This window comes from Pholcus phalangioides, unplaced genomic scaffold (assembly GCF_987345545.1).
Source record: "Pholcus phalangioides strain wild (caught in Gottingen) unplaced genomic scaffold, Ppha-v1.0 ptg000017l_1, whole genome shotgun sequence".
In the NCBI taxonomy this organism is placed as follows: domain Eukaryota; kingdom Metazoa; phylum Arthropoda; class Arachnida; order Araneae; family Pholcidae; genus Pholcus; species Pholcus phalangioides.
This window is the reverse complement of record NW_028301610.1, coordinates 60511733-60536679: the sequence shown is the minus strand read 5'-3', so window position 1 is coordinate 60536679 and position 24947 is coordinate 60511733. Positions and strand designations below refer to the sequence as shown.

The 24947-nt window shown below is 32.2% G+C and overlaps 1 protein-coding gene across 3 annotated transcripts in view; it reads left to right on the top strand.

Moving 5' to 3' along the window:
* LOC149074200 (homeobox protein Meis1-like) overlaps positions 1-15917 on the top strand; it is a 264678-nt gene extending 248761 nt beyond the window's left edge. For all 3 annotated transcript variants that reach the window (XM_089246885.1, XM_089246883.1, XM_089246884.1), the window contains exons 10-12: positions 2844-2902; positions 10431-10517; positions 14074-15917. In XM_089246885.1, coding sequence (XP_089103011.1) covers positions 2844-2902; positions 10431-10517; positions 14074-14312 — 385 coding nt within the window. In that variant the 3' untranslated portion in view covers positions 14313-15917. The remainder of the gene's footprint in view (positions 1-2843; positions 2903-10430; positions 10518-14073) is intronic.
* The last annotated feature ends 9030 nt before the right edge of the window (positions 15918-24947 follow it).

The following is a 24947-nucleotide window of genomic DNA, read 5'->3' as shown; positions in this document are numbered from 1 at the left end:
ATGACTCTCCAAACGGAATCGTCCGGGTCCTTTATGGCACAGAGTACACTATTGAAGCATTTGGGGGGGGGGGGGAATGAGAGTTTCTGAATTGCCAAAAAAGGGGGGCGGTTGCTTATGCTGTATGTGGTGAAACAAGTGATGGATTCATTTCCATTTGTACATCATATTGTCAAGAGAATAGGATATGTAGTGAAACCTCGATATTACGATACTATGCGAACCAAAAAAAAAATATCGTTGTAGAGATGTTATTGTGTGTGTTATACCGAGAGGTAGCATTATCATCATTCGCCACCAAATTTATGCTTTCTTTTCCTTCTTTCTTTCAAATAGAACACAACTCAGATCTATCGCCATGGGCAATTTACTACCTAGTGAGTTGTGCTGGAAGTGTAAATGTGTGTACTTAAACAGTCTGAGTGCAAATTATAATTGATCAATTGATTAATAAAATTCAGTTGGTTGTCCAGCAGTGTAAAGTGGTTTGTCACACAGCAGCACTATTGTGTACTACTCAGAAAGTAGCTTCACGTTAATTTCATTTACACTTTCGGACGGTAAATAGTGCAAGATATCGATGTAAGTATATATCCTCGAAAGAACAAACACTGATGAGGAATTTAAAATGTACCAGATAAATGTACCAGATAAAATGTACCAAACAAGGTGATTTTGAGTGAAAATATAAATAATATCGTTATAGCCGTTTCAAAATATCGACAAAAAATATCGTTATAGAGGGATTTATCGTAGTAAAGGGTATCGTTGCGTCGAGAGGAGTTTAACATTAGACTATAGGCAATTACAAACAATATTTGGAAAAATATCTTTGTAGTGGGATTTATCGTTATATTGAGTACCGTTGTAGCGAGGTTTCACTATATAATAATATCTTATGGCATTAAACTATGGAAAATTCTTCTTCAGTAATATTTTGATCATTCAAAATCGAACCTAGTAATAATAATCTTTTGTAAACCCGTAGATATCACTTTGGCCCGTAATATTTTCATCTTTGTTTTGGCAAACTATTTTTCGTTTGATGAAAATTTGTGATAAACGGCTTCCAAATGATATAGATTATGAATGTGAGCACCATCAAAGTTTATGTCACATTCGTTGACCAAACTCACAGGTTGGTCATCAAACACATTGAAAAAGAATGTTGTTTTTTTTTATTCTCTATTGGAATCCTAGCCCAATGCTACTTTTATCGGTTCAACCTCAAAATGACACGAATTCAAAATCGATGTCAGTGTTCACATGAAAATTATAATGGCCACAATGAGTTTCAATGTCATGGATTTGCATAACTCAATCGGTATTAAATTGCCTATGACGATAGACCGGAGTTGTGCTCGGTTTGAAAGAAAGGAAGCATAAGGAAGGGGGGCGATATTATACAGCAATACTCCAGTGTCCGCGATTTTCTGTGAACATTCGAATTCAATCATAATCACGGGATAATTGTTGAAATTATAATAATTATTAACTGATAGGTAAAATAACATTTACTTGATTATCAGAATACCATATCTATCGAAACTACGCTGACTTTTGATAGGCGAAGGCAGGCATCTTCAACCTGTTTTTCGCGAGCACCTCGGTGCTCCCTGAAGCACCCATAATGATCTATTCCCGTGTCTAATTTCGTGCTAGCGAGCACTTAATCAACCTTCTGATTAGATATACCTTGTACAAATTATATTCAAGGATTAAAATTATCCTCATTTCATGCATTTGTACGTCAAACGTGCCGTAACGGTGCTCTTCTTTTGATGACGGGTACGGGCAGTGCTCGCTACTAGAAAAATGTTTGAAGAGCTCTGGGCTACGGTATTAGTTGATAAAAGCTGTTAGAGGTGAAAAGTCGTGATTTTAGAATCGGAATCCTGAGGCTTGTATGGTATTTACCATTTTTGCTGACTAATAATTTCTTGCCCGAAGTTCAACATTTTTTTCCACCTTGAAAAAAGTTGTTTAATGCTCATTAATGACAATGCACCCCTGGTCTGCAACTCTCAACTAATTGCAACCCAGAAGTAAAAGTTGTTTTCTTGCCTCCAAACACAAGCAGCTTATTTCTTCCGATGGAACAGGCATAGGTGCCAATGCGTCCGATTTACCCGGAAGCCTTCCGATTTTTCAAGCTTATTAAAATCTTCCAGTGGGAAATCAGATTCTTTCGATTTTTTTGTATATTTATAGAAAAACCCCAAAAATCCCGAGCTTCTAAAAAATTGTGGCTTCGCATAAATTGAAAAACTCGGGATTGCAAGGACCGAAGGATTTTCTCTCAAGTTGATTCGGTTTCCTCGAGAGAAGTACGGGAAACTGAGATTCCATCGCTAATTGTCGTCAAATACGGTGTCAAAAGCGACAAAGCGCCCAATTAACGTTAAGGTTAAGTTCACCGATAAATCGCTAATGGTAAGAAATGAAGCGCTACTATAGATCACTTTTCATCACTAAAAATGAACTTTCAATTCAATTACTGAATTTTTTAATGACCGGACAGCAGACGCGAGCCAAGTTAGATTTTGACACCATTGGCATTTAATATACCTTCTTTACCCATTTAATAACATTGTGCAAGAGAATAACTATACTTTTTAATGCATTTTTTACCAAACGAGTTGAATTTTTCTTTCAGATTTTTTTACCCTAATTAACTAATATTCGTACTTAAAATTGTGCCTAAACTTATGCGCTTATTTCTTGCCCCCCATCCACTGCATAAATTTGGGGTATTTTGCTGTAATTTTCATTCCCCTGTAGTTAAGTTTCACCGTTGTCAGTAACATTTAATTTTAACAGGAATTATTTTTTTTCTCTTTTAGGTTTATCAATGCAAGACGGCGAATAGTTCAGCCTATGATTGACCAATCCAACAGAGCTGGTGAGTTTTATCGACTCAGTCTTACTCAAAATTGAATTTCAAATTTCTTATAAAATTAAAAAAAAAAATTATAACCCAAGTATTTATGAATGGATTTCAAATCTTTTTTTTTTCATTTTATAAACCCGAACAATTTCCTTTATTTTGAATCAATTTTTATTCAATTTCTTTGATGTCATGTTATTTTATCATGCGTGCAAGCTGTTTTTAATGCGCGTTTTTGAAAATTTGTAAAAAATTAAATATTAGAGGTACGCGTAAAATTTTGTACTGGTATAGGATAGCATGCACAATCAAACGTGTTTTAAAAACTTTAAATGAATCAATGGATGAATAATATTTTTAATAATATTTCTACATAAGAAAGTTTTTACCATGTTAAAAGAGAGGTAGGAAACCTCTTAAAATAAACGAAACTAGTTATATCGAAGCTGCGATCGATATATTGTATTTACATTGGATAAAAACATGAACGCGTGAATAAAGCATGTTCTGTCTTTAACACGATATGAACAAAGCGAACGCTTTGATGAATGCATCAGCTCACGTGATCGAATTCCTCCAATCAGGTGTCTCGTTTTTGTTTGTTTCACAACTGCTTACAGGGAATAAGCGCTTTATGCGTTTATATCAATTCAAAAAAATTCTTTTATTGGCATATTCTCTTTTGAAACATCATAAAAGCGTGAATGAGACCTTGAGCCTTCATATTCGTGTCGATAAATATGTTCTTAATTGAATTTCGATGTCCTTCTAAAGAGTTCGCTGAAACTAATATAGTACATTCGGGTAATATGGAATGCCACTTTTATTTTTTCGATTATTTCAATTTGAAATATGGTAGAAACCTGAAACTTGTATTTCTATAAAATTTGGTTCCTTGTCTTTGCATTGACAAGTGTATCGTATTTAAAAATAAATATTATAACTAAGAAAAAAAAGGCATTAAAAAAACTATTTTCGTCTGGTAATATGGAATAGGGTGTTCAAACTGAGAAAAATTAATTCGAATTGATCAGAAACAAAATTTAATGAATCTATGACAATGAAAAATAAAAATTTCATCGTTTGTTTTTGTAGTGTTATACATTGTGTCATAGTCTATTTGCAAGAATCACAAATGCAATCTTCCTATTCTGCCCAGAAACAGTCAAGGTGGGTCCCACGGAAAACAGTACACACGTTATTCTAGATGTCTTTCCTCTTCTATTTTACTAAACTTTCCATGTTGAAGAGATAATCTAGCCCAACTCAGATAACACTTTTAGTATTCCATATTACCCGGCACACCATCTGTGAAAAAATAGCGTTCCGGAGAGAGTCGCTGGCTAAAAATGAGCACAGCACAATAAATACAACACTTGTGATGTATATTGTGATTAGTATCAAATTAATGGACACATTTTCATTAATTAAACACCTTTGTAAACTTGCCTAAGTAAATTTCTAGAAGTGGAAAAATAAATATTCTCCTATAGCAGCCGTGATGATGGTGACAACCGAGTAACACTGACTCTATAGCAGTGTTTCTCAACCGCCGGGCCCTGATATCATTCATACCGGGCCGCGAGTGATTAGCCGTTTCATTTTTCTTCATTCAATTTTCCGTTGGTCGTGTGTTTGACCGGGCCTTCGACTCACAAAAATGAATGAACCGGGCCGCGCGCGGGCTTGAAAAGGTTGAGAACCACTCCTCTATAGCATCGTAGGGGGCATTTTAGAGTTGTTTATCACTGTCCCACTCTGGGAGCCACATCTGGAGGCGGAGGAAACACGGTGTTCCATATTACCCGAATGTACTGATTCGGAAATTTTTCGAAATGGAATAATAATCATGAACACATTTTAACCTCTTTGAGATAATCTAGAATATTGATTGAAGTGAATGGAATTTTATATTCATGTGCATGTTTTCCGCGAGTGTGAACTTTCTTTTTTCCAGTAGGATCAAAAATACATCTCTCGCCACCCTCTTTTACCGATTTTCTCGTTTTCAACTTCACCGAAAAAGACCCAAAAGAAACATTCGAGAAATCAATTAAATTCCTTTTTATCCTATTCTGCACCCCCTCAAAAATAAAATAAAACTAGAAACACACACACACACACACACACAGAGCCTGGTGTGTGGTTGAATCGAAGAACTAAAGTGTATTTTGAAGCTGCGTCTACATTTCAGGTTTCCGGAACTCTAAGCCGAGATTACGGTTAACGAGTTCTTCTAGAAATGGAAACTGGATAACTCTTCGAAACAGGAGAATGGGTGGGTTTAGGAAGAGAGAGAGGGGTTGGTGTGCTCGTGTGTGTGTGTATTCGCCTTCATTAGAAATCCCATCAATCATTCCTTGCCGGGACAGCTCCGGGTTTTTTTTTTTTACTTTGGAACTCCGTGCCACTCTTTTTCCCACTCTTCTCTATTCCAGCAGAAGCGCGCGCAGCGTTTGGCACCGCTGCCGTCTTTGTGAGCACTAAAAGCAGAAACTTTTCAAGGATAGATATATTGTTCAACGGGGGTCGTCTAAAAATCTTACTGGTAGATGCATTTCTCTCTCGTTGCTTTTCTTATTTAGAATTTATTTCTGTGGTTCTCAAAAGGAGTGCGTCGCAGCTCCCGAATTTGATCGATGGTGTCGCGTTGAGCCAACAATATTGATGTATGACCAAGAAATCCGAGTTTATCTGAGATTTATGCAATTATTATTTTCTCAAGACCCGTCGGCAGTGTTGCCAAGAGTCAAAAATTTTTCCGACTAGATTCTTCATCAAAAACTAGAAACCGGGCTTTGAACAACCAGAATTAATTTTAGTCATTATTCAGATGACTATATGTCCCGTATTTCCCAGGACATTCCCGTATTTTCACATAATTTAATAATAACCTATATACATATTAGTGTGCAGGATAATTTTTTTTGAAAAAGACTGGAAAAATAACTAGCAAAACAACAAAAAGAACTAGATGGGTATTTTTTCCAACTAAATGGCCGAAAAAAAGGCCAGATCTAGTTGTAAAATGATTAAGTTGGCAACACTGCCCGCCGGTCACCTGTCAAGGGCACCATGGTTCATTTTAATTGTATTGGACAGCTTCAATGCTAACAAAATTAAATCACCATCGTTGCAGTTAAAATAATCAAACGCAAAATGAAACTGATGTTGACTTTGACTCTAAGCTTTAGATTAAATTCCACACACATAGACCCTCGTGGAAACGGCTATTTTTGGCCTTTGATATATCTATCTTCCAAACGATGCGCACTTCAACCATTTGCACTAGATCTAAGATACCTGGAGTACCGAGCGGAATCATTGTTCTCCACCTTAGAGCGGCAAAACAAGTTTTTTTGTTCGAAGTGACTTCGAATTAATCGCAAAAAAGTGGCATAGGGAACAGCTATTGGCTGTAACGATAATACGGACGTCACACTTCCAGAAATATGGCGAATGAGCCATACTGAGATTTCCAGGAGCTCTAACCAGATCGAATTCTAGTTCCGATGACTCTAAAAACTCAGGCTGTTTAACCTGATATTTGACCGATTAGTAAAAGATTCTAATTTTACTGAAGCCAGGATTACACTATAAAAGTTTTAGATAAGTTCGTTTATAAAACTTGAAAATGTAACCAATAAGTGTATCGGTTACATTCGAGCGAATGTTACCAATAGGCATATTCGTTGTTTTTTTTCGATTTTTGTAAAATATCTTTTATCAAACTCTTTTATAGTCTACTCCCAGCCTTAGGTTTGTTTTGTCGTATTAGGTGACCCAACGCATAGTTTAAGACCGAACGGCTCGAAAAAGACTTACTTTCAAACCCAAGCTTGCTTCGGCAAGTTATTGACGCGATTACCGGGTGGTCATGAACGCTCAGATTACAGGCTACACAATAAACTTAGAATCAATCTATCAGTGCGTTTCTGAACCTCAGGTGATCTTCGAAGATGGAGTGAGTGGTCCACGTAGGCAGACTTGAAAATTTGATTCTAACTTTTCGTAACAAATTTCGATATTAACGCTTGTTGTAGTCTTCTCCACGTCCACAGAATAAAATATTGCAGATGTCATTATATTGACTGCAATCGGTCACAATTCAAGCCAGATTCCATCCTGATGTTCACATCATATTACATTTTGATGGAGCTCGAGGCAGAGTCACGAGTCAAACACGGGCCTTCGAAATTATTTCAAAGCTGATCGAAAACGAATTTTTGCACTGCGATTTTTTTTTAACGGTTTTTCTTTGTTTCTATTTCAATATTTTAATGTTATTTTTCTGTTGTCTATTTAATTCAGTATTTTAACAGTAAACTTGAAGGGGAAGAGACAAACTTTTGAGGCCGAGGTGCCCAAACTCAGAAAATTTAAAACAAGAAGGGGTAAAAAATTCATGCTTGCGAGTTGCGACCAGTTCCAGATTTTATTAGGCAATTTTTCCCAAGTGTGACTCTAATGTGGCGTTTCTTCTGGAGATTATAGTAATTACTCACAGTATTCACAGATTTAAAAAAAATTCGACCCACAAACAAACGCCTACATTTATTTAGTTGTCCGTCGAATTGTTTCCAGATATTTTACTGGTACTTGGGTTTAAGGTATACGACCACGTTGAAAACGTCATTTTGGAAGAAAGTATCAATTTTCATTTATGGAATCCCCATTTTTTGTGATTCCAAAACAAACTTTGTTTTGTTTATATAACACTTAGAACCAAAGTTACTTCCACTCTTTAGTGCTGCGTTTTTACATACATCTGTGAATAAAAAATGGAATATATTGCATTTAATAACCCAAAACACTGGCCGCAATTCATGAACAACCCCTTCACCCAAGTTGAAGAATGCATTTTTTTTTTTTTTTGCTCTACCTCTGGTACCCATAGAGTTCCTATTTCCCGTTTCCGCGCGTGCTCAGCCACATTGTGAGCCCACTCCTTTTTTTGGAATTGACAGGAGAATGATTGATGTTTTATCAATCCTAAAAGCGGTAAGTCCTAAGATTTCCTTCATTTTCTCCCCTCAAGCACGGCACACTTCTCTTTTTATTTTGCCGCCATCATTTCAGTGCACTTCCACACCCAACGCTGTTTACCTAAGAATTAGTCCCAACCTTCACCTTCGTTGACTATACGGACAAACTCCTGGAAAAACTCGTACTGGAGAGATCTTTCTCGTATTCGATTCCAAAACAAAAGAAAACGATCCTCTCCGTTGTGCTTTCAGTAACATTAAACTTTTTGAGGGTTGCAATTTTGTCACCATGTGTGGTTCTATAAATTCAAAAATCTGAGAAAATTTTAAAAAGAACAGCAAAAAGTAACGGACAACTCTTCTTTCCCTCGTTTATGCTCTTTTTCCCCAATTTTCCTTCCCTTTTTTAAATTAAAATATCTCGGCGAATTTTGCACTTAAATCGTGGAAATTTTTCGTTCGCCTCAGGAGAGAGGTAGGGCAAAAAATTTCTAATTGGAAGGTAGGGGGACAGGAAGACCGTATAAAAATGTATTTTTTTTATTTTATGACACGCTATATTTTGTTTCTCGAAACTGGTACAGAATGATTTCTGAGTACATTTTGAGCACTTTTTTTTAAAATTAAAACCATACCTCTACGACAAATGGTTGATGAGATAAAGGTCGGATTAGCACTTACAGGACGTATATAGCAGCGTTTCTCAACCTTTCTGCACCCAAGGACCTGTAAAATGTCTGAGACAATTCCACGGACCACTAATTTACAGTATGAGAGTGGTATGAATATAGTCGAACTTGGTTAATTGGAAGTTTAAAGTCACTGGAAAAAGTTCGAATTATCCGAATTTCAAATTATCCTATCCTGGATCCTTAAAATGACTACAAATTGCAACTTAATCATTAACATTTACATGAGAGATAATAGTTATCACATTATAAAAATTTTATCATCAGTTACAGAACTGTTTCCCAAATTTTGCTTATCACACTTATGTTATCAAGCAAATATACATTCATTAATGTACAAAAATTATTAAAATTTCTATATATATACTCACACACACTTTCCGATACTTTCCAATTGCTGAAGACGATAAAATGATTCAGATTTTGAATGGTACACTTTGATCCATTGATTAATTGATCATAGTATCGTTAGTATCCAGTGATACACATTCTTTATGCACTTCCAACTGAACAATGATAAAATGGGCATTAAATTATCAAAAAAAAAGTAAGAAAAACAGAATTTTCAAACTTTTTATTTGTCTTTGAAGATTTTTTGTTTAACAACTTGGTTGAGAAAAGCAAAGTCTGACAGAATTTTTCCAAACTAAATCTACTCATATAAAAATATAGATTTTTTTTCTCCAACCTCGAATTATCAAATATTTGAAAAAAATTCGAATTAGATATGAAATTTTAATATTAAATTAGATAGAAAACTCAAGGGGAGTCCGTAGAAGAGTTCGAATTATCCAAAATCCAATTAACCAAGTTCTACTGTATATATCCCGTATTTTATAGGACATTCTCGTATTGATTAGCTGTGATGTTTTGGTTCAATTCGCTGTGATTTCCAGTAGTTCGTTATTTCCAATTCATTGGTTATTTTTTTTGATAAGTTTATTATCAATGTGGTTGGTTATTTCGCCTACCATGGAAACGTTTTTGGTCCCAACTGGTGATGTGTCCCGTATTATGCCTCATAAGATCCCAATTTTTGCATCTCTCTCAATGAAGTATGGTCACCCAGCCCTGATGAGTTTTTTTTCGTGAAAATATTTTTGTTAACTGTGATTTTAGCAGCCCTTTATTCTATACTTTTTAGCGATTTTAGCAATAACTAGCAAACTTGTTCAAAATTATGTTTTTTGGCCACAGTTACCGATACCCCGTATATCTAGGATTTCCCATATTTTCATGATTATAGTTGTCCGAAGTATGTACGTCTAATTTTTTTATTTGTACCCATAAGGACACTATTTACAGTAATATACAATTGATCGCGTTTATAACGTTTAAAAAAAACCGTCATGAAAATACGCTATAAGCGAGAAAACACTTTCAACGGGAAATCTTGATGAGTAAAACTCTTGTTAGTAAAAAATCTTGATTAGTAAAGCCGAATCCTCTCTACTTCAGTCCAGCAGAACTCAAAAGAATTCCGCAATGCAAAAACCGGTTTTGAGGCGTTGCTAGTTCAGCCCCGGTGATTTAAATGGTCGAAATTTCGGTAGCCACACCACAAAACTGGTTTTTGTTCTGTGGAAATCTGCAGAGTTCTACTGGCGTGTAACCTGTTTAGGACCAGGAAAGTAAGTCGTACTAAGCGGAAAAATGTTCTACGTGGCAACGTTATAAGCGGGATTAACTGCAAATTACAGCAATTGTATAATTATTAATTCAATTAGAATTAGATAACCAATCTGTGCCTGCGGACCGCTTGTACTATGACCTCTTGTAACTCATCACGGCTCATAGGTTGAGAAACGCTGTAATATAGCAATTTAGGCACAATATTTTCTCTAAAATTGATGTGTATTTTCGTTTTAGGTGGAGCTACAGCTGCGTACGGACCCGATGGCGCAGGTATGGGATACATGATGGATGGAAGCCAGCAGATGCACATCCGCCCACCAGGTGAAATATCTTTATAGGTTTTTATTACAATATACTGGCCGTGTTCCTGACAAATTCATTATGAGATTTTCATTTTTTAAGCGTTTTCTTCAAGAAACTGTTACGGAAAAAACTGAAACAATCATTTATAAATGCTTTCAAAATACAGTCAAAGTCGGTTGTAACGACACCTTGGCTATAGTATAACGTCATTAATTGGCTGTAGGGGATGATTCCCATAGAGAATAATGTTAAGGAAACTTTGCTTGTAACGTCGATGAACTCAGTTTTTATGGCGTTTTCCCAAGATATTTCTTGAATTGGAGCTTATATGATTGAGGCTTATATTTTTGCCTACTGTTCTACGGATGCCTAATGTTGAAAGGATTTATTGCATGTTTGAGATGCCCCGACTTCATCTTCATTGATAAGATCCTCGGGAACATTATCGTAATTTTGCCTTTCCTGACTTTTACAAAAATGTCATATTTTCTCAACGACGCTCACTTTAAATCTTAATTTTTACCAGAATTGGGGGATGAAGCCAATTAGTATAATTTATGAAGAATGCAAAAACGAACGTATAAATATTAATCTCACACATTTGCAATGTTCAATTCCCCCCCCCCTCCTGTGAAATACATTTGAAATCACTGCAGATTGGTTGTATTGCTATATTTCTCGACAATGGTTGTTTATAAGCAATATTCGGTGATTTCACCTGCAATTGGCAACATTTTTGGCAAGAATCGGCAATGTCCCGTGTATTTATAATCTCAATTTCCCATACTTTTTCTTGATCAAGTATGGTCACCCAAATCATAATGAAATCTCAACTTTAAGCACGGTATTTGATCGCAACTGGTTGCATTTTTTGTCAAAAAGGTCCTGAAAACGTCACCCTTGGTTATAATGACGAAATTTTCCGGAGCCTTCGATGTCATTTTAACTGAGTTTTATTGTAGATTCTTAAATGATGAGAAAATAAATACAGTACGTTAAATTCTCGGTATTTTCTGACTATAACGATGGCAATTTCAAATTTCCACAGAGTCGTTCAAGTGTTATACAGTACCATTTTTCAACCCATAAATATCCAAGATGGGATCAATCAAGATTTCTATTATTTTTAGGCTAAAAACTAATAGTAATTAAATAAAATGCTAGTGCTGTATAAAATGATTTATAATAAATATAAGAATGAAATTCATTGAACATTTATGATATCAATTGAAATTCAATTAAAGTATATATAGAAGGGGTACTAAATAAGAACATAAAAAAATGATGTGCTAATTTTTTATAGAAATTTAATCAATATCTGCTTTTACATTCTTTTATAAATGAGTAGAGCATTATATGCTGTAATACCTACCAAAATATTACCGACGACGTAAAAACATTATTTTCACGAATACATGTGAATGCCTGATCAAATTTTTTTAGAGACTAAAAAATTGCACAAAATCTGTGCTTAACATTTGATATTAGAAAATTCATTACATAGGTTCCTGCATGTATATTATAATTTTCTTATTAATTTTCTAACCTGATGCTTTATCACTGTGTGCGTGTGTGTGTGTGTGCGCGAGCGCTCACTGCTTACATTATCACACAAAATGAATAACACATATTTTTTCCGTTCAAATACGAGTTCTCTTAAGAAGCTATTTTTGATACATTCAATAGTACTACCTCCCAATATAACGTCCGTTTTCGGTGGAACGATTGGGTTGTCGTTACAACGAGCGTCGACTTTGTGACCCACAGTTGAACTCGGTTATATCAATAATTGGCGGTTCGAATTACTCCATACAGAATAATGTTAGTATATCTTGCTTATAATGTCAATGAAAACGCAACGATCTCGGATATAAGGACACATTTTTTGTCGTTATTCCGTATTTATCATATATAACTAGGGTCATATTATATCCACTTATACGAAAGATTTCGAAATTTTGCTCTTCTTGGCTTGTTTTATTTGAAAAGGCCCTACTTTTGAACGAAGCCTACTTTAATTCGTAACCCTTACTAAAATCGGGGATGAAGGTAATTTCCAAAATTTACAGATTTATATTATGGTGATTATGAATATAAATATCAATATTAATCTCACATATTTTCCATGTTCAGTGCCAGATGGGCCCACTCGGGCACGGCCCGATAGCCTCAATTATAAAAATGGCCTCATGAATTGTGAGATCTGATCAAATTCTCGACAGTTAGTATGTAAATTGGATAGAGCAGGTATTTCTAGCCGGGGGACCCCTGAAATGCATTTCAAATCAAAACATCTGGGACCAACCACTCGTTGTAATGGAATGGTCGCGATAACGAGCGTTGACTGTATATGTGATAGACTTTAGATTTTGGTTCATAACCACAGCAATACATAGCAAAATATTATATTAAAATTTCGTAATGATGTATGATGAATAGAGATTTTTAGAAATCACGTTTCAAACTCAAGTAACATGGGTCGAAAATATCATTCTTCGTAAAACTCGTTTAAGGTATCCAACTACGTTGGAAACATCATTTTGGAAGAAAATATCGATTTTTTTTATTTTTTTTTCCAAGCCCTATTTTTTATTTTCTTATTATTCCAAAAAGAGACCTTGTTTTGTTTATATGAAGTTTAGAACCGAAGTTAGGTCCACTTTAATGTTACGTTTTTACATACAAGAAATCGGTGAATAAAAGCTTTAAACGTGTTTTATACGAAGAATGCCATTTTTTTCTGACATTTTACTTGAGTTTGAAACATGATTTCTAAATATCTATTCATCGTATCATTACGAAATTTTAATGTAATATTTTGTTATATATTATTGAATTCACGAACTAAAATCTAAGGTCTATGACATATATTTGTCTAATTATAATGTTTTATGGACGATATGTAGGATGAAATTTCAAAAAATTCGCACGTACATTAACAAATATGAGCGTACCATACAATTATTCAAGTTTTAGTTCATAACCTCTACACCATTACTATCTGTATATTCAGATTCACCATTACTACTATCTCATATATTGTGAAAATAACAAAACATATATTCCATTCGTAGAATTTTTTCCAATCGTGTTTCGAATATTAGACGAATTTGGCTTAAAATTTGACATAAAAATGACTTTTTCATAAAAAATGGCATGGGTAGTCCAAAATTTAATGTTGTTTTCACTATTTTGAGACACTTTCTATCAAAAAAATGTTATTAAAGTTCATTCCAGAACCATTTTACAGAAAAGTGCTTCCGAACGTAGCGAATACCTCAAAGTTTTTATTCGCAGATTAATTGTGTGCAAAAAGGTAACACTTAAATGAACGTAACTTTGGTTCTAAGCATCATATCAACAAAACAAGGCCTGTTTTGGAATAACAATAAACAGAGCTTTTATAAAATATAACAGAAAATATTATTTATTTATTTATGATTAAAAATAAATATAAAATATTTTCTTCCGAAATGACGTTTTCAACGCAGTCGGATTCCTGTTTTAGAATTTTCGCCATAATGTTTAGTGATTTCTGAAATTTCTAAAAATGTTTTGTTTGTTGTCCAATCAGGTATGCAGAATCTTTCATGCAGTGACGGAGCCATGGGCATGGGCCACATGGGAGGAATGGGCGGATATTCTCAGATGTCTCAGCTGCGTTCACCCGTTCACTCGCAAGCAATGCTTCTTCCGGGACATCCCCACGCTATGATGATGGCGCACGGCCCCATGGGACATCCCGGATTGCCACCGCAAGGATCTCCGTACGACGGTTCCGGTGGGCACATCATGGATATCCACGCTAGTTAAACAATTTCAACTTACAAGAAACAAACAATTATACGACAATAACAACAAAAAACCCTTTTCTCCTCAAAAATGGGGCTATTGCTAAAAAAAAAAAAATGAAAATAAATCGGCAAGTAGCCATTTTTTTCCTCGGAGCTTATATCACACAAACAAGTCCCTTTTTAAAAAATGAAAAATACAAAAATTTAGGGAAAAAAAATTTTTTAGAGGAAAAAAATTCATTGTTTCCAACAGGAAAAAAAAATAATTAAACTATAATTTTTAAGATTTTTCCCACCTCATCTACCGCAAAAATTTTTAACCCTCTTCCCAAAAAATTCCCATAAAAATTATGTCTCTGGAATTTCATGGGAAATGCAAAACTATAGAACAAAAAAATACTTACATGTTGCCGAAAATAATTATTATAACTATAAAATTAAACATGAATCTCCCAAAAAAAATTTTTTTGTGCTTGATTGAAACATTCGAATTATTATTTTGTGTTTCTAAATGGCCATAATTATATATAACCCTTCTCTTTATAGATGTGCCGTTGTAATAATAATGATAAATAATGTGTAATGATAATTATTATCTCTACTCTACATGTCGATGCCACGTGTGTGTGTATAATGGATAATGTATTTTATCTCTTATCTCTATTTGATCATGATAAAAATAATTGATTGTCCAGTCCAATCAGATGAAAAACGAACTCTTGAATGATGATGATGCTCCGTTAATTATTATTATTAATTATTATTATAGATGACAATTGTTTGCTGTTGAGTTTTGAGAATTGAGACTGTTGGCCAGTTCTTTATATGTAATATAATACACATTATATTTCATTCGGTGTAATTTTACTTCCCCTTTACCCCGAGAATTCATTGTGGTCATGTCGGTATGGACATTATTTGAAATAATGTTGAAATTTAAAAAGAATAGACAATACTGCATATATAATATACAATACTGTATCTTCTCGCTCGCTTTTTCTGTTCTTATTTTGGAGCTGCACATTTTTTCAATGTTGTTGTAATAATTTATAAAAATAATCATGTGTTACGGCGTGTTATTTTTTATTGGTTTTTTGCAAATTTACCAAGGAACAAAAAAAAAAAAACGGTCGTTTTTACATTTTTTCTCGATTTTTACAATAGTGATTAGATATTGATGATTATTGCCACTTACTGCTGCTGCAATATAATTTTAAATAATTAATGATTTTAATTAAAATAATGCTCATTATTATTTTATCTATGATGGTGCTGTGATTGATTCCGTTTATTTCTTATGGAGACATTATTAGCGATGGATATAATGATTTTTTTTTTTACCCCCGTTATTGTTTTAATCATGGCACTTATTAATTATTATATTAATGTTATACAGTATATTTTTTTTTCAGTTTTGATGGGAATAATTAGAAATATTTGAATTGGAAATTATTATTATTATTTCTTCTGTCCGTTTGATTATATATATAACGGTGGTAATCTGTATAGAACTTTTCTCATATAGGTGACTCTGCATTTGTATGTGACGTGCTTATGATTGTATTGTTGTAACCTGTTAAATTAAAAAAAAATATTCAAAAATAAAAGTGAAATGTTAAAAATGTTTTGCATTGCTTTTTTTTTTTTTAAAAAACCGATGTTTCAAACGTTTTCAGTGTTTATATTTAAAAAAAAAAATTTCAAATTAGCGAATGGAAAATACTATAATAATATCTTCATTTCTTGGAAAATGCCTGGTCCCAGTTTTTTTAATTGCCTTGTCTGAGTAGTGGTGTTTTGGGTCGTTCTGGCTGCACCGCACCAAAAATTGTCCCGTTCTGGCTGCACCCTCACAAAAATTGTCCCGTTCTGGCTGCACCCTCACAAAAATTGTCCCGTTCTGGCTTCAAATAAAACACGAAAACCACAACTAAACACAACTTTACAAGTTTTAAAGATAGAAAACATTGATTTTTTTATATATGTAAACGAGTAGGTTTGCCTTTTTATAAATTATTAGATAATGAAATTTGTTAGATAATAATATTTTAATATTTCTAAAGACTAAAAATTGTATAAAGACAAAAAAAACTTACTGTTCATTGTTTCTATTATCCACTGTTTTCTTTTTTCAGGTGATTTTATTTTTATCACTATGTATGCTAGTACGAGCATAAAAATATTCAATGTCTTTTTTATGCGCGCACTAACATGAAAAGTGATAATTTTATCTTCCTTATTTATTCTTTAGCTTTTCTAATAAAAATACCAGGTTCTGAAAAAGTTGCTATAAAACACAAACTGTTGATTACATAAAAATTATTTTTATTTAATCTAATTGCTCAATCTAAACTGTCCGAAAAATTAAATGCTTTGTTAGATTTAAAAACGCCGATTAATTCATTTCAACAAATTTTGTCATGTTTTTAGATCTTACGTTTTTAAATCTGGTTTTTTTTTTGTTTTTTTTTGCGGCCTCCAACCTCCCCGAATAGCCGCACCCTAACCAACCAGGTTTTTGAAAACAAGGTAAAATATACCTAAAATTTTAAGTTTTTTTTAAAATTTTGTTGTCATTAATTTAAGATTTAGGAGGGGTTCACTTGATAACACGCTATGAAGCTAGAAAAACCCTCCTCTAAAAACTAGCTTGAAGTGTTATCAGCACGCTAAACAGAATAAAATTCATTTTTTTATTTTTATGTGTCCAAATGCAAAATTTTCTAAGTTATTAAAAAAGTAAGATTTATCAGTAAATGGGGTTTAATGTTATCTTATTTTCTTTCAGTGTGTATAAAATATGTTTCTTGGTTTTAATAAAGTGCTGTGTACGTTTAAATAATTATTCATTGTATAAAACTTTTTTATATGTGTTTAAATCATAAGTTTTGAGAATAATTTTTTTAAATTCCTTTCCTAACTGGTTTAAAGGACCGCCTAAATGTTTAAGCATCTTTTTTCCAAGTTATCAAGTATGTTTATAATATGTAGCTGAGCAATCCAGTGAAAATCACATTGAATTGATTTTCGTTAGGTTTTCGTGTTTTGTCTATTTATATATATATATATATTTTTTGCGGCCTCCAACCTCCCCGAATAGCCGCACCCTAACCAACCAAGTTTTTGAAAACAAGGTAAAATATACCTAAAATTTTAAGTTTTTTTTTAAATTTTGTTGTCATTAATTTAAGATTTAGGAGGGGTTCACTTAATAACACGCTATGAAGCTAGAAAAACCCTCCTCTAAAAACTAGCTTGAAGTGTTATCAGCACGCTAAACAGAATAAAATTCATTTTTTTATTTTTATGTGTCCAAATGCAAAATTTTCTAAGATATTAAAAAAAAGTAAGATTTATCAGTAAATGGGTTTAATGTTATCTTATTTTCTTTCAGTGTGTATAAAATATGCTTCTTGGTTTTAATAAAGTGCTGTGTACGTTTAAATAATTATTCATTGTATAAAACTTTTTTATATGTGTTTAAATCATAAGTTTTGAGAATAATTTTTTTAAATTCCTTTCCTAACTGGTTTAAAGGACTGCCTAAATGTTTAAGCATCTTTTTTCCAAGTTATCAAGTATGTTTATAATATGTAGCTGAGCAATCCAGTGAAAATCACATTGAATTGATTTTCGTTAGGTTTTCGTGTTTTGTCTATTTATATATATATATATTTTTTTTTTGCGGCCTCCAACCTCCCCGAATAGCCGCACCCTAACCAACCAGGTTTTTGAAAACAAGGTAAAATATACCTAAAATTTTAAGTTTTTTTTAAATTTTGTTGTCATTAATTTAAGATTTAGGAGGGGTTCACTTCATAACACGCTATGAAGCTAGAAAAACCCTCCTCTAAAAACTAGCTTGAAGTGTTATCAGCACGCTAAACAGAATAAAATTCATTTTTTTATTTTTATGTGTCCAAATGCAAAATTTTCTAAGTTATTAAAAAAGTAAGATTTATCAGTAAATGGGTTTAATGTTATCTTATTTTCTTTCAGTGTGTATAAAATATGCTTCTTGGATTTAATAAAGTGTTGTGTATGTTTTAATAGTTTTTCATCGTATAAAACTTCTTTATACGTAGTTAAATCATAAGTGTTGAGAACACTTTTTTTAATTCCTTTCCCGGCTAGTTTAGAAGACATCCCAAATGTGTAAGCATAAAGTTTTGGCTTCAATGAGCAAAATTCTTTAATAGGCTCCCCACATGTTTCATCTTTTAGATACCCTAATCTGTTTTTATTATCGATATTGTAGAAACGGCTATCAGAAGAATAATTACTGAAATCGAGAACATGACTGAAATCTTTTTTTAATTTTTCGTAAACATTCGACGCTTGGATATTTAAGACTAGGTTATCAGTGTCTGTGTAAATAAGCGTGCATTTGTTCTCCCCGAAATATGATTGAAAATTATAATAAAGATCAAACATTTTTTCTTTAGCTAATTCTAGTATAGTGAAACCTATGAAAATTGGTTTATTTAAAACAACTTTTTTTTTTCTATTTTTAAATAAAACTAAGTTTTCGTTGAGAATTTCAAAATATTCCATAGTTGGGTTCGCTAAATGTTTTTGGGTTTGACTTTTAGTTAGAGCACATTTAATGTCCGTTTTATTTCGTACGTTTTGGCAAGTTTTGCCAAAGAATGCATTATTCATTAGTTTATAGAATAATCGATCAAAATCATTTGTTGCTGATTTTCTTTGTGAATTATTAAAAAGCACATAGGGTTCTAAAAAAGGTTCCTGACGAAAACTCAGTATTTTATGTATTTTTATCAGTTGAAGCCCCATTTTGAGATAAAATTTTAGTAGTCTATAATGACAGGTATATAGATGCTTATCATATAAAGTGTTTATTAATTTTTTTACGTTGGAATTGTATTTTATATTTAGATTAGCCAGTAAGTCTTTTTGGTAAGGTGATAACATTTCCTCGTTAATAACTAGATGTTCAGGAGCTAGGGGGAACGAATTGTGTTTATCATGTAATTTTCTACTATATTTCAAATCTACTTGTAAAATATATCCAGTTTCACTATTATCAGGTACATTTAAAATATTGAATTTGTTAATTTCTTCATCACTCAACCAACGGAAATTACCTATTGGTAAACATTGAGTTTGACAGTAACCATAGAGATTATTTACGTCTAGAGAAAGTATGTATCTCTGTTTCTTACTCGGGTCAAAACCATATATTTCTGGGTTATTAGCTTTTACATGGCGATGGTTATTAAAACACATCCCACCTCTCATGGCATCTTCTATGAAAGTGTACATCTGTATTTCTGGTAAAAGTTCAATACGAGCCATCGTGTATTTCAGTCCAGCTACCCATGTGAGGTGAGGTGTTGATAAGAACTTCGTTACTTCTAGACCGTAAAATCGATATATAATCGTTCTAAAATGCTCAAATACATCACTCAAAAGTAGCACATCCGTGATTTGATAGAGCTTAAGGTAATCACTGAATGTCGAACATTTAAAATTATTCCAAATTAATTTAGCATGACTATATTCATCGTCACTTATTTCAGAGTTTGTTAGTAAATTGAAAAAAAATTTTTTATCGGGTAAACGCGAGTATTTTAATTTTTTTTCATCATCGAAGAAAGAATAGGGAAAAACTCCTTTTTTTCTTAGTAAAAATTTATTTTTGGATGTGAAAATTGAATTGAAGAGAGGAAATTCAGTATTGATATCAGCTAGTTGTTCTAATGAGCTCTGAAGAAATTTATACGAATCCAGTATCAGAATCTCATCTAACTGAATGGACGTGAATCGCTCCGAACTACTGGGTATAATTCTTATATTTTTAAAAAACTCCTTGGTTAGAGCATTGATTATTAAATTAGAATCATATCCTGTGAAATTGTGGATAAATAAAGGTAAAAAGAATTTTTTTTTTCTGTTTAAATTGCAGGAGTTGTGGGCAAAACCCATGAACTCACCTGTTGCATGACAATGATCCTTGACGACTGTATCATTATCACCGAAACACTGTCTGCAAATGTGGCAGAACTCTTTGTTAATATTATTTATACTATGTTTATCAAGTGGTTCTATTTCATGAAGCTCGTTAATAAGCTGTTTTTTTAATGTTTTAATTGTTTTTAAAAAAACCTCAACAGCATCTAACCCGCAATAATAATTTAAAAATATTATTTGTTTCTTTTTAACAACAGCGATAGCATAACTAATCGGTACATGTTTTTCTATAACAACAGAATTGTCACTTATAATTATAGTTTTTTTTCTTGTTATAGCTTCAAAATCCGCATACATACAGATAGGGTGTTTGACTGTTTTTATATAATCTTCGAAACTTGTCATTAAATTTTTAGGCAAACTCACGGGGACAATGTCATAGCAAAGTTGTTCGTGTCTTATGAGAGATTCTCTTCTTTTGAAGCCAAGTAGGCATGAACTGCAATAGTGATGTTTACCGTTACTGTTTATGAGTCTGTTGATATTTGTGATTAAAAAATAATGACCCTTAAATAAAAGTAAATTTATTTTTTTTTGTTCCCTTGTTGTTTTTCCTATGTAAAGAGGTGTTACAGATTTTTTTTTATATTTAAAAACATTAATTATTAGATTGTTTGATTTTTCGAAAATGTGTATATTATTAATATCCATAGGGAAATCTTGTTCATTAAATTTCAAGTATTTGAAAAATTTAAAATAAGAAGTTTTTTTACTTCTTACATTTTTTTTGGGGGGGAAGAGAGCTGCTAATACAGCAAACAGAAAACATTTCTGGTCATTAATATTTTTAATTTCAAGTAAACATTTTTTATTTTTTAAATATTTTGGTAACGATACAAATTCACATCCACCCGTCAGAGGTTTATATCGACCTAAACTTAGATCTATAAAATTAATGTTTTCTATAACCCACCCACTACCATTTCTAACAAAATTATCTATTCTATCGAGAATATTAACTAAGGCATCATTCAAAATATCATCTAAATTATTTGAACATATTATTTTAAGAACTTTTGATGCGAAGTAAAATTTGGTTCTTGATATATTACGATATTCATCGTATTTAAAAAAGGATATTTCCAAGCAAATTATGATCTTAAGATATGTTTTATGAAATTTTAAAATCAAATTTTTAATCTGGCCCTTTGTTTTTGATAATAATTTATAAGGATCACGTATGGTTGTTACCGCTCGATATGTTTTGATAAAGTTATTGAAAGCTGTTTGTTTTAATGCAAACATTTTGACCACATAATTTTTTTTTAAATATTAGTATTATATTATACGCAAAATATTATTTAATAATATAAAAATTTAGTATTCTTTTATTAGTTTATTAGTTTATTAGTTTATTTTATTTTTAGTAACTTCTTCCAAGATAAACCGATTCAAAACAAGATGAATTAGTGAGATTGGGCGTTAAAGCTTCTTTATCATGATTAGTGGTAAACAATATCAAGAGGAAAAAAAATAGCAGGCAAATAATGCTTATTACATAAAAAGAAATAAATCTTGTATGCCGGTTTTGAAAAGAGAGCATCGTTTTAAATAGCAACCTTGAATGCCGCGTGACAAGCTTACAATTGCGTTATCTTAAAGAAAAGTTTTCTTTTTATTCAGGTTAACAACAAAGCAGGTATATTATAATGAGATACGGAAAAACAACCTTGAGAGGGAGAGATTTTAAGTAATCGGACTTGCGATTTTTGGGTGTGGGGGTTTTCGTGTTTTATTTGAAGCCAGAACGGGACAATTTTTGTGAGGGTGCAGCCAGAACGGGACAATTTTTGTGAGGGTGCAGCCAGAACGGGACAATTTTTGGTGCGGTGCAGCCAGAACGACCCAAAACACCACGACCCAAACAGTAGTGGTGTTTTGGGTCGTTCTGGCTGCACCGCACCAAAAATTGTCCCGTTCTGGCTGCACCCTCACAAAAATTGTCCCGTTCTGGCTGCACCCTCACAAAAATTGTCCCGTTCTGGCTTCAAATAAAACACGAAAACCACAACTAAACACAACTTTACAAGTTTTAAAGATAGAAAACATTGATTTTTTTATATATGTAAACGAGTAGGTTTGCCTTTTTATAAATTATTAGATAATGAAATTTGTTAGATAATAATATTTTAATATTTCTAAAGACTAAAAATTGTATAAAGACAAAAAAAACTTACTGTTCATTGTTTCTATTATCCACTGTTTTCTTTTTTCAGGTGATTTTATTTTTATCACTATGTATGCTAGTACGAGCATAAAAATATTCAATGTCTTTTTTATGCGCGCACTAACATGAAAAGTGATAATTTTATCTTCCTTATTTATTCTTTAGCTTTTCTAATAAAAATACCAGGTTCTGAAAAAGTTGCTATAAAACACAAACTGTTGATTACATAAAAATTATTTTTATTTAATCTAATTGCTCAATCTAAACTGTCCGAAAAATTAAATGCTTTGTTAGATTTAAAAACGCCGATTAATTCATTTCAACAAATTTTGTCATGTTTTTAGATCTTACGTTTTTAAATCTGGTTTTTTTTTTGTTTTTTTTTGCGGCCTCCAACCTCCCCGAATAGCCGCACCCTAACCAACCAGGTTTTTGAAAACAAGGTAAAATATACCTAAAATTTTAAGTTTTTTTTAAAATTTTGTTGTCATTAATTTAAGATTTAGGAGGGGTTCACTTGATAACACGCTATGAAGCTAGAAAAACCCTCCTCTAAAAACTAGCTTGAAGTGTTATCAGCACGCTAAACAGAATAAAATTCATTTTTTTATTTTTATGTGTCCAAATGCAAAATTTTCTAAGTTATTAAAAAAGTAAGATTTATCAGTAAATGGGGTTTAATGTTATCTTATTTTCTTTCAGTGTGTATAAAATATGTTTCTTGGTTTTAATAAAGTGCTGTGTACGTTTAAATAATTATTCATTGTATAAAACTTTTTTATATGTGTTTAAATCATAAGTTTTGAGAATAATTTTTTTAAATTCCTTTCCTAACTGGTTTAAAGGACCGCCTAAATGTTTAAGCATCTTTTTTCCAAGTTATCAAGTATGTTTATAATATGTAGCTGAGCAATCCAGTGAAAATCACATTGAATTGATTTTCGTTAGGTTTTCGTGTTTTGTCTATTTATATATATATATATATTTTTTGCGGCCTCCAACCTCCCCGAATAGCCGCACCCTAACCAACCAAGTTTTTGAAAACAAGGTAAAATATACCTAAAATTTTAAGTTTTTTTTTAAATTTTGTTGTCATTAATTTAAGATTTAGGAGGGGTTCACTTAATAACACGCTATGAAGCTAGAAAAACCCTCCTCTAAAAACTAGCTTGAAGTGTTATCAGCACGCTAAACAGAATAAAATTCATTTTTTTATTTTTATGTGTCCAAATGCAAAATTTTCTAAGATATTAAAAAAAAGTAAGATTTATCAGTAAATGGGTTTAATGTTATCTTATTTTCTTTCAGTGTGTATAAAATATGCTTCTTGGTTTTAATAAAGTGCTGTGTACGTTTAAATAATTATTCATTGTATAAAACTTTTTTATATGTGTTTAAATCATAAGTTTTGAGAATAATTTTTTTAAATTCCTTTCCTAACTGGTTTAAAGGACTGCCTAAATGTTTAAGCATCTTTTTTCCAAGTTATCAAGTATGTTTATAATATGTAGCTGAGCAATCCAGTGAAAATCACATTGAATTGATTTTCGTTAGGTTTTCGTGTTTTGTCTATTTATATATATATATATTTTTTTTTTGCGGCCTCCAACCTCCCCGAATAGCCGCACCCTAACCAACCAGGTTTTTGAAAACAAGGTAAAATATACCTAAAATTTTAAGTTTTTTTTAAATTTTGTTGTCATTAATTTAAGATTTAGGAGGGGTTCACTTCATAACACGCTATGAAGCTAGAAAAACCCTCCTCTAAAAACTAGCTTGAAGTGTTATCAGCACGCTAAACAGAATAAAATTCATTTTTTTATTTTTATGTGTCCAAATGCAAAATTTTCTAAGTTATTAAAAAAGTAAGATTTATCAGTAAATGGGTTTAATGTTATCTTATTTTCTTTCAGTGTGTATAAAATATGCTTCTTGGATTTAATAAAGTGTTGTGTATGTTTTAATAGTTTTTCATCGTATAAAACTTCTTTATACGTAGTTAAATCATAAGTGTTGAGAACACTTTTTTTAATTCCTTTCCCGGCTAGTTTAGAAGACATCCCAAATGTGTAAGCATAAAGTTTTGGCTTCAATGAGCAAAATTCTTTAATAGGCTCCCCACATGTTTCATCTTTTAGATACCCTAATCTGTTTTTATTATCGATATTGTAGAAACGGCTATCAGAAGAATAATTACTGAAATCGAGAACATGACTGAAATCTTTTTTTAATTTTTCGTAAACATTCGACGCTTGGATATTTAAGACTAGGTTATCAGTGTCTGTGTAAATAAGCGTGCATTTGTTCTCCCCGAAATATGATTGAAAATTATAATAAAGATCAAACATTTTTTCTTTAGCTAATTCTAGTATAGTGAAACCTATGAAAATTGGTTTATTTAAAACAACTTTTTTTTTTCTATTTTTAAATAAAACTAAGTTTTCGTTGAGAATTTCAAAATATTCCATAGTTGGGTTCGCTAAATGTTTTTGG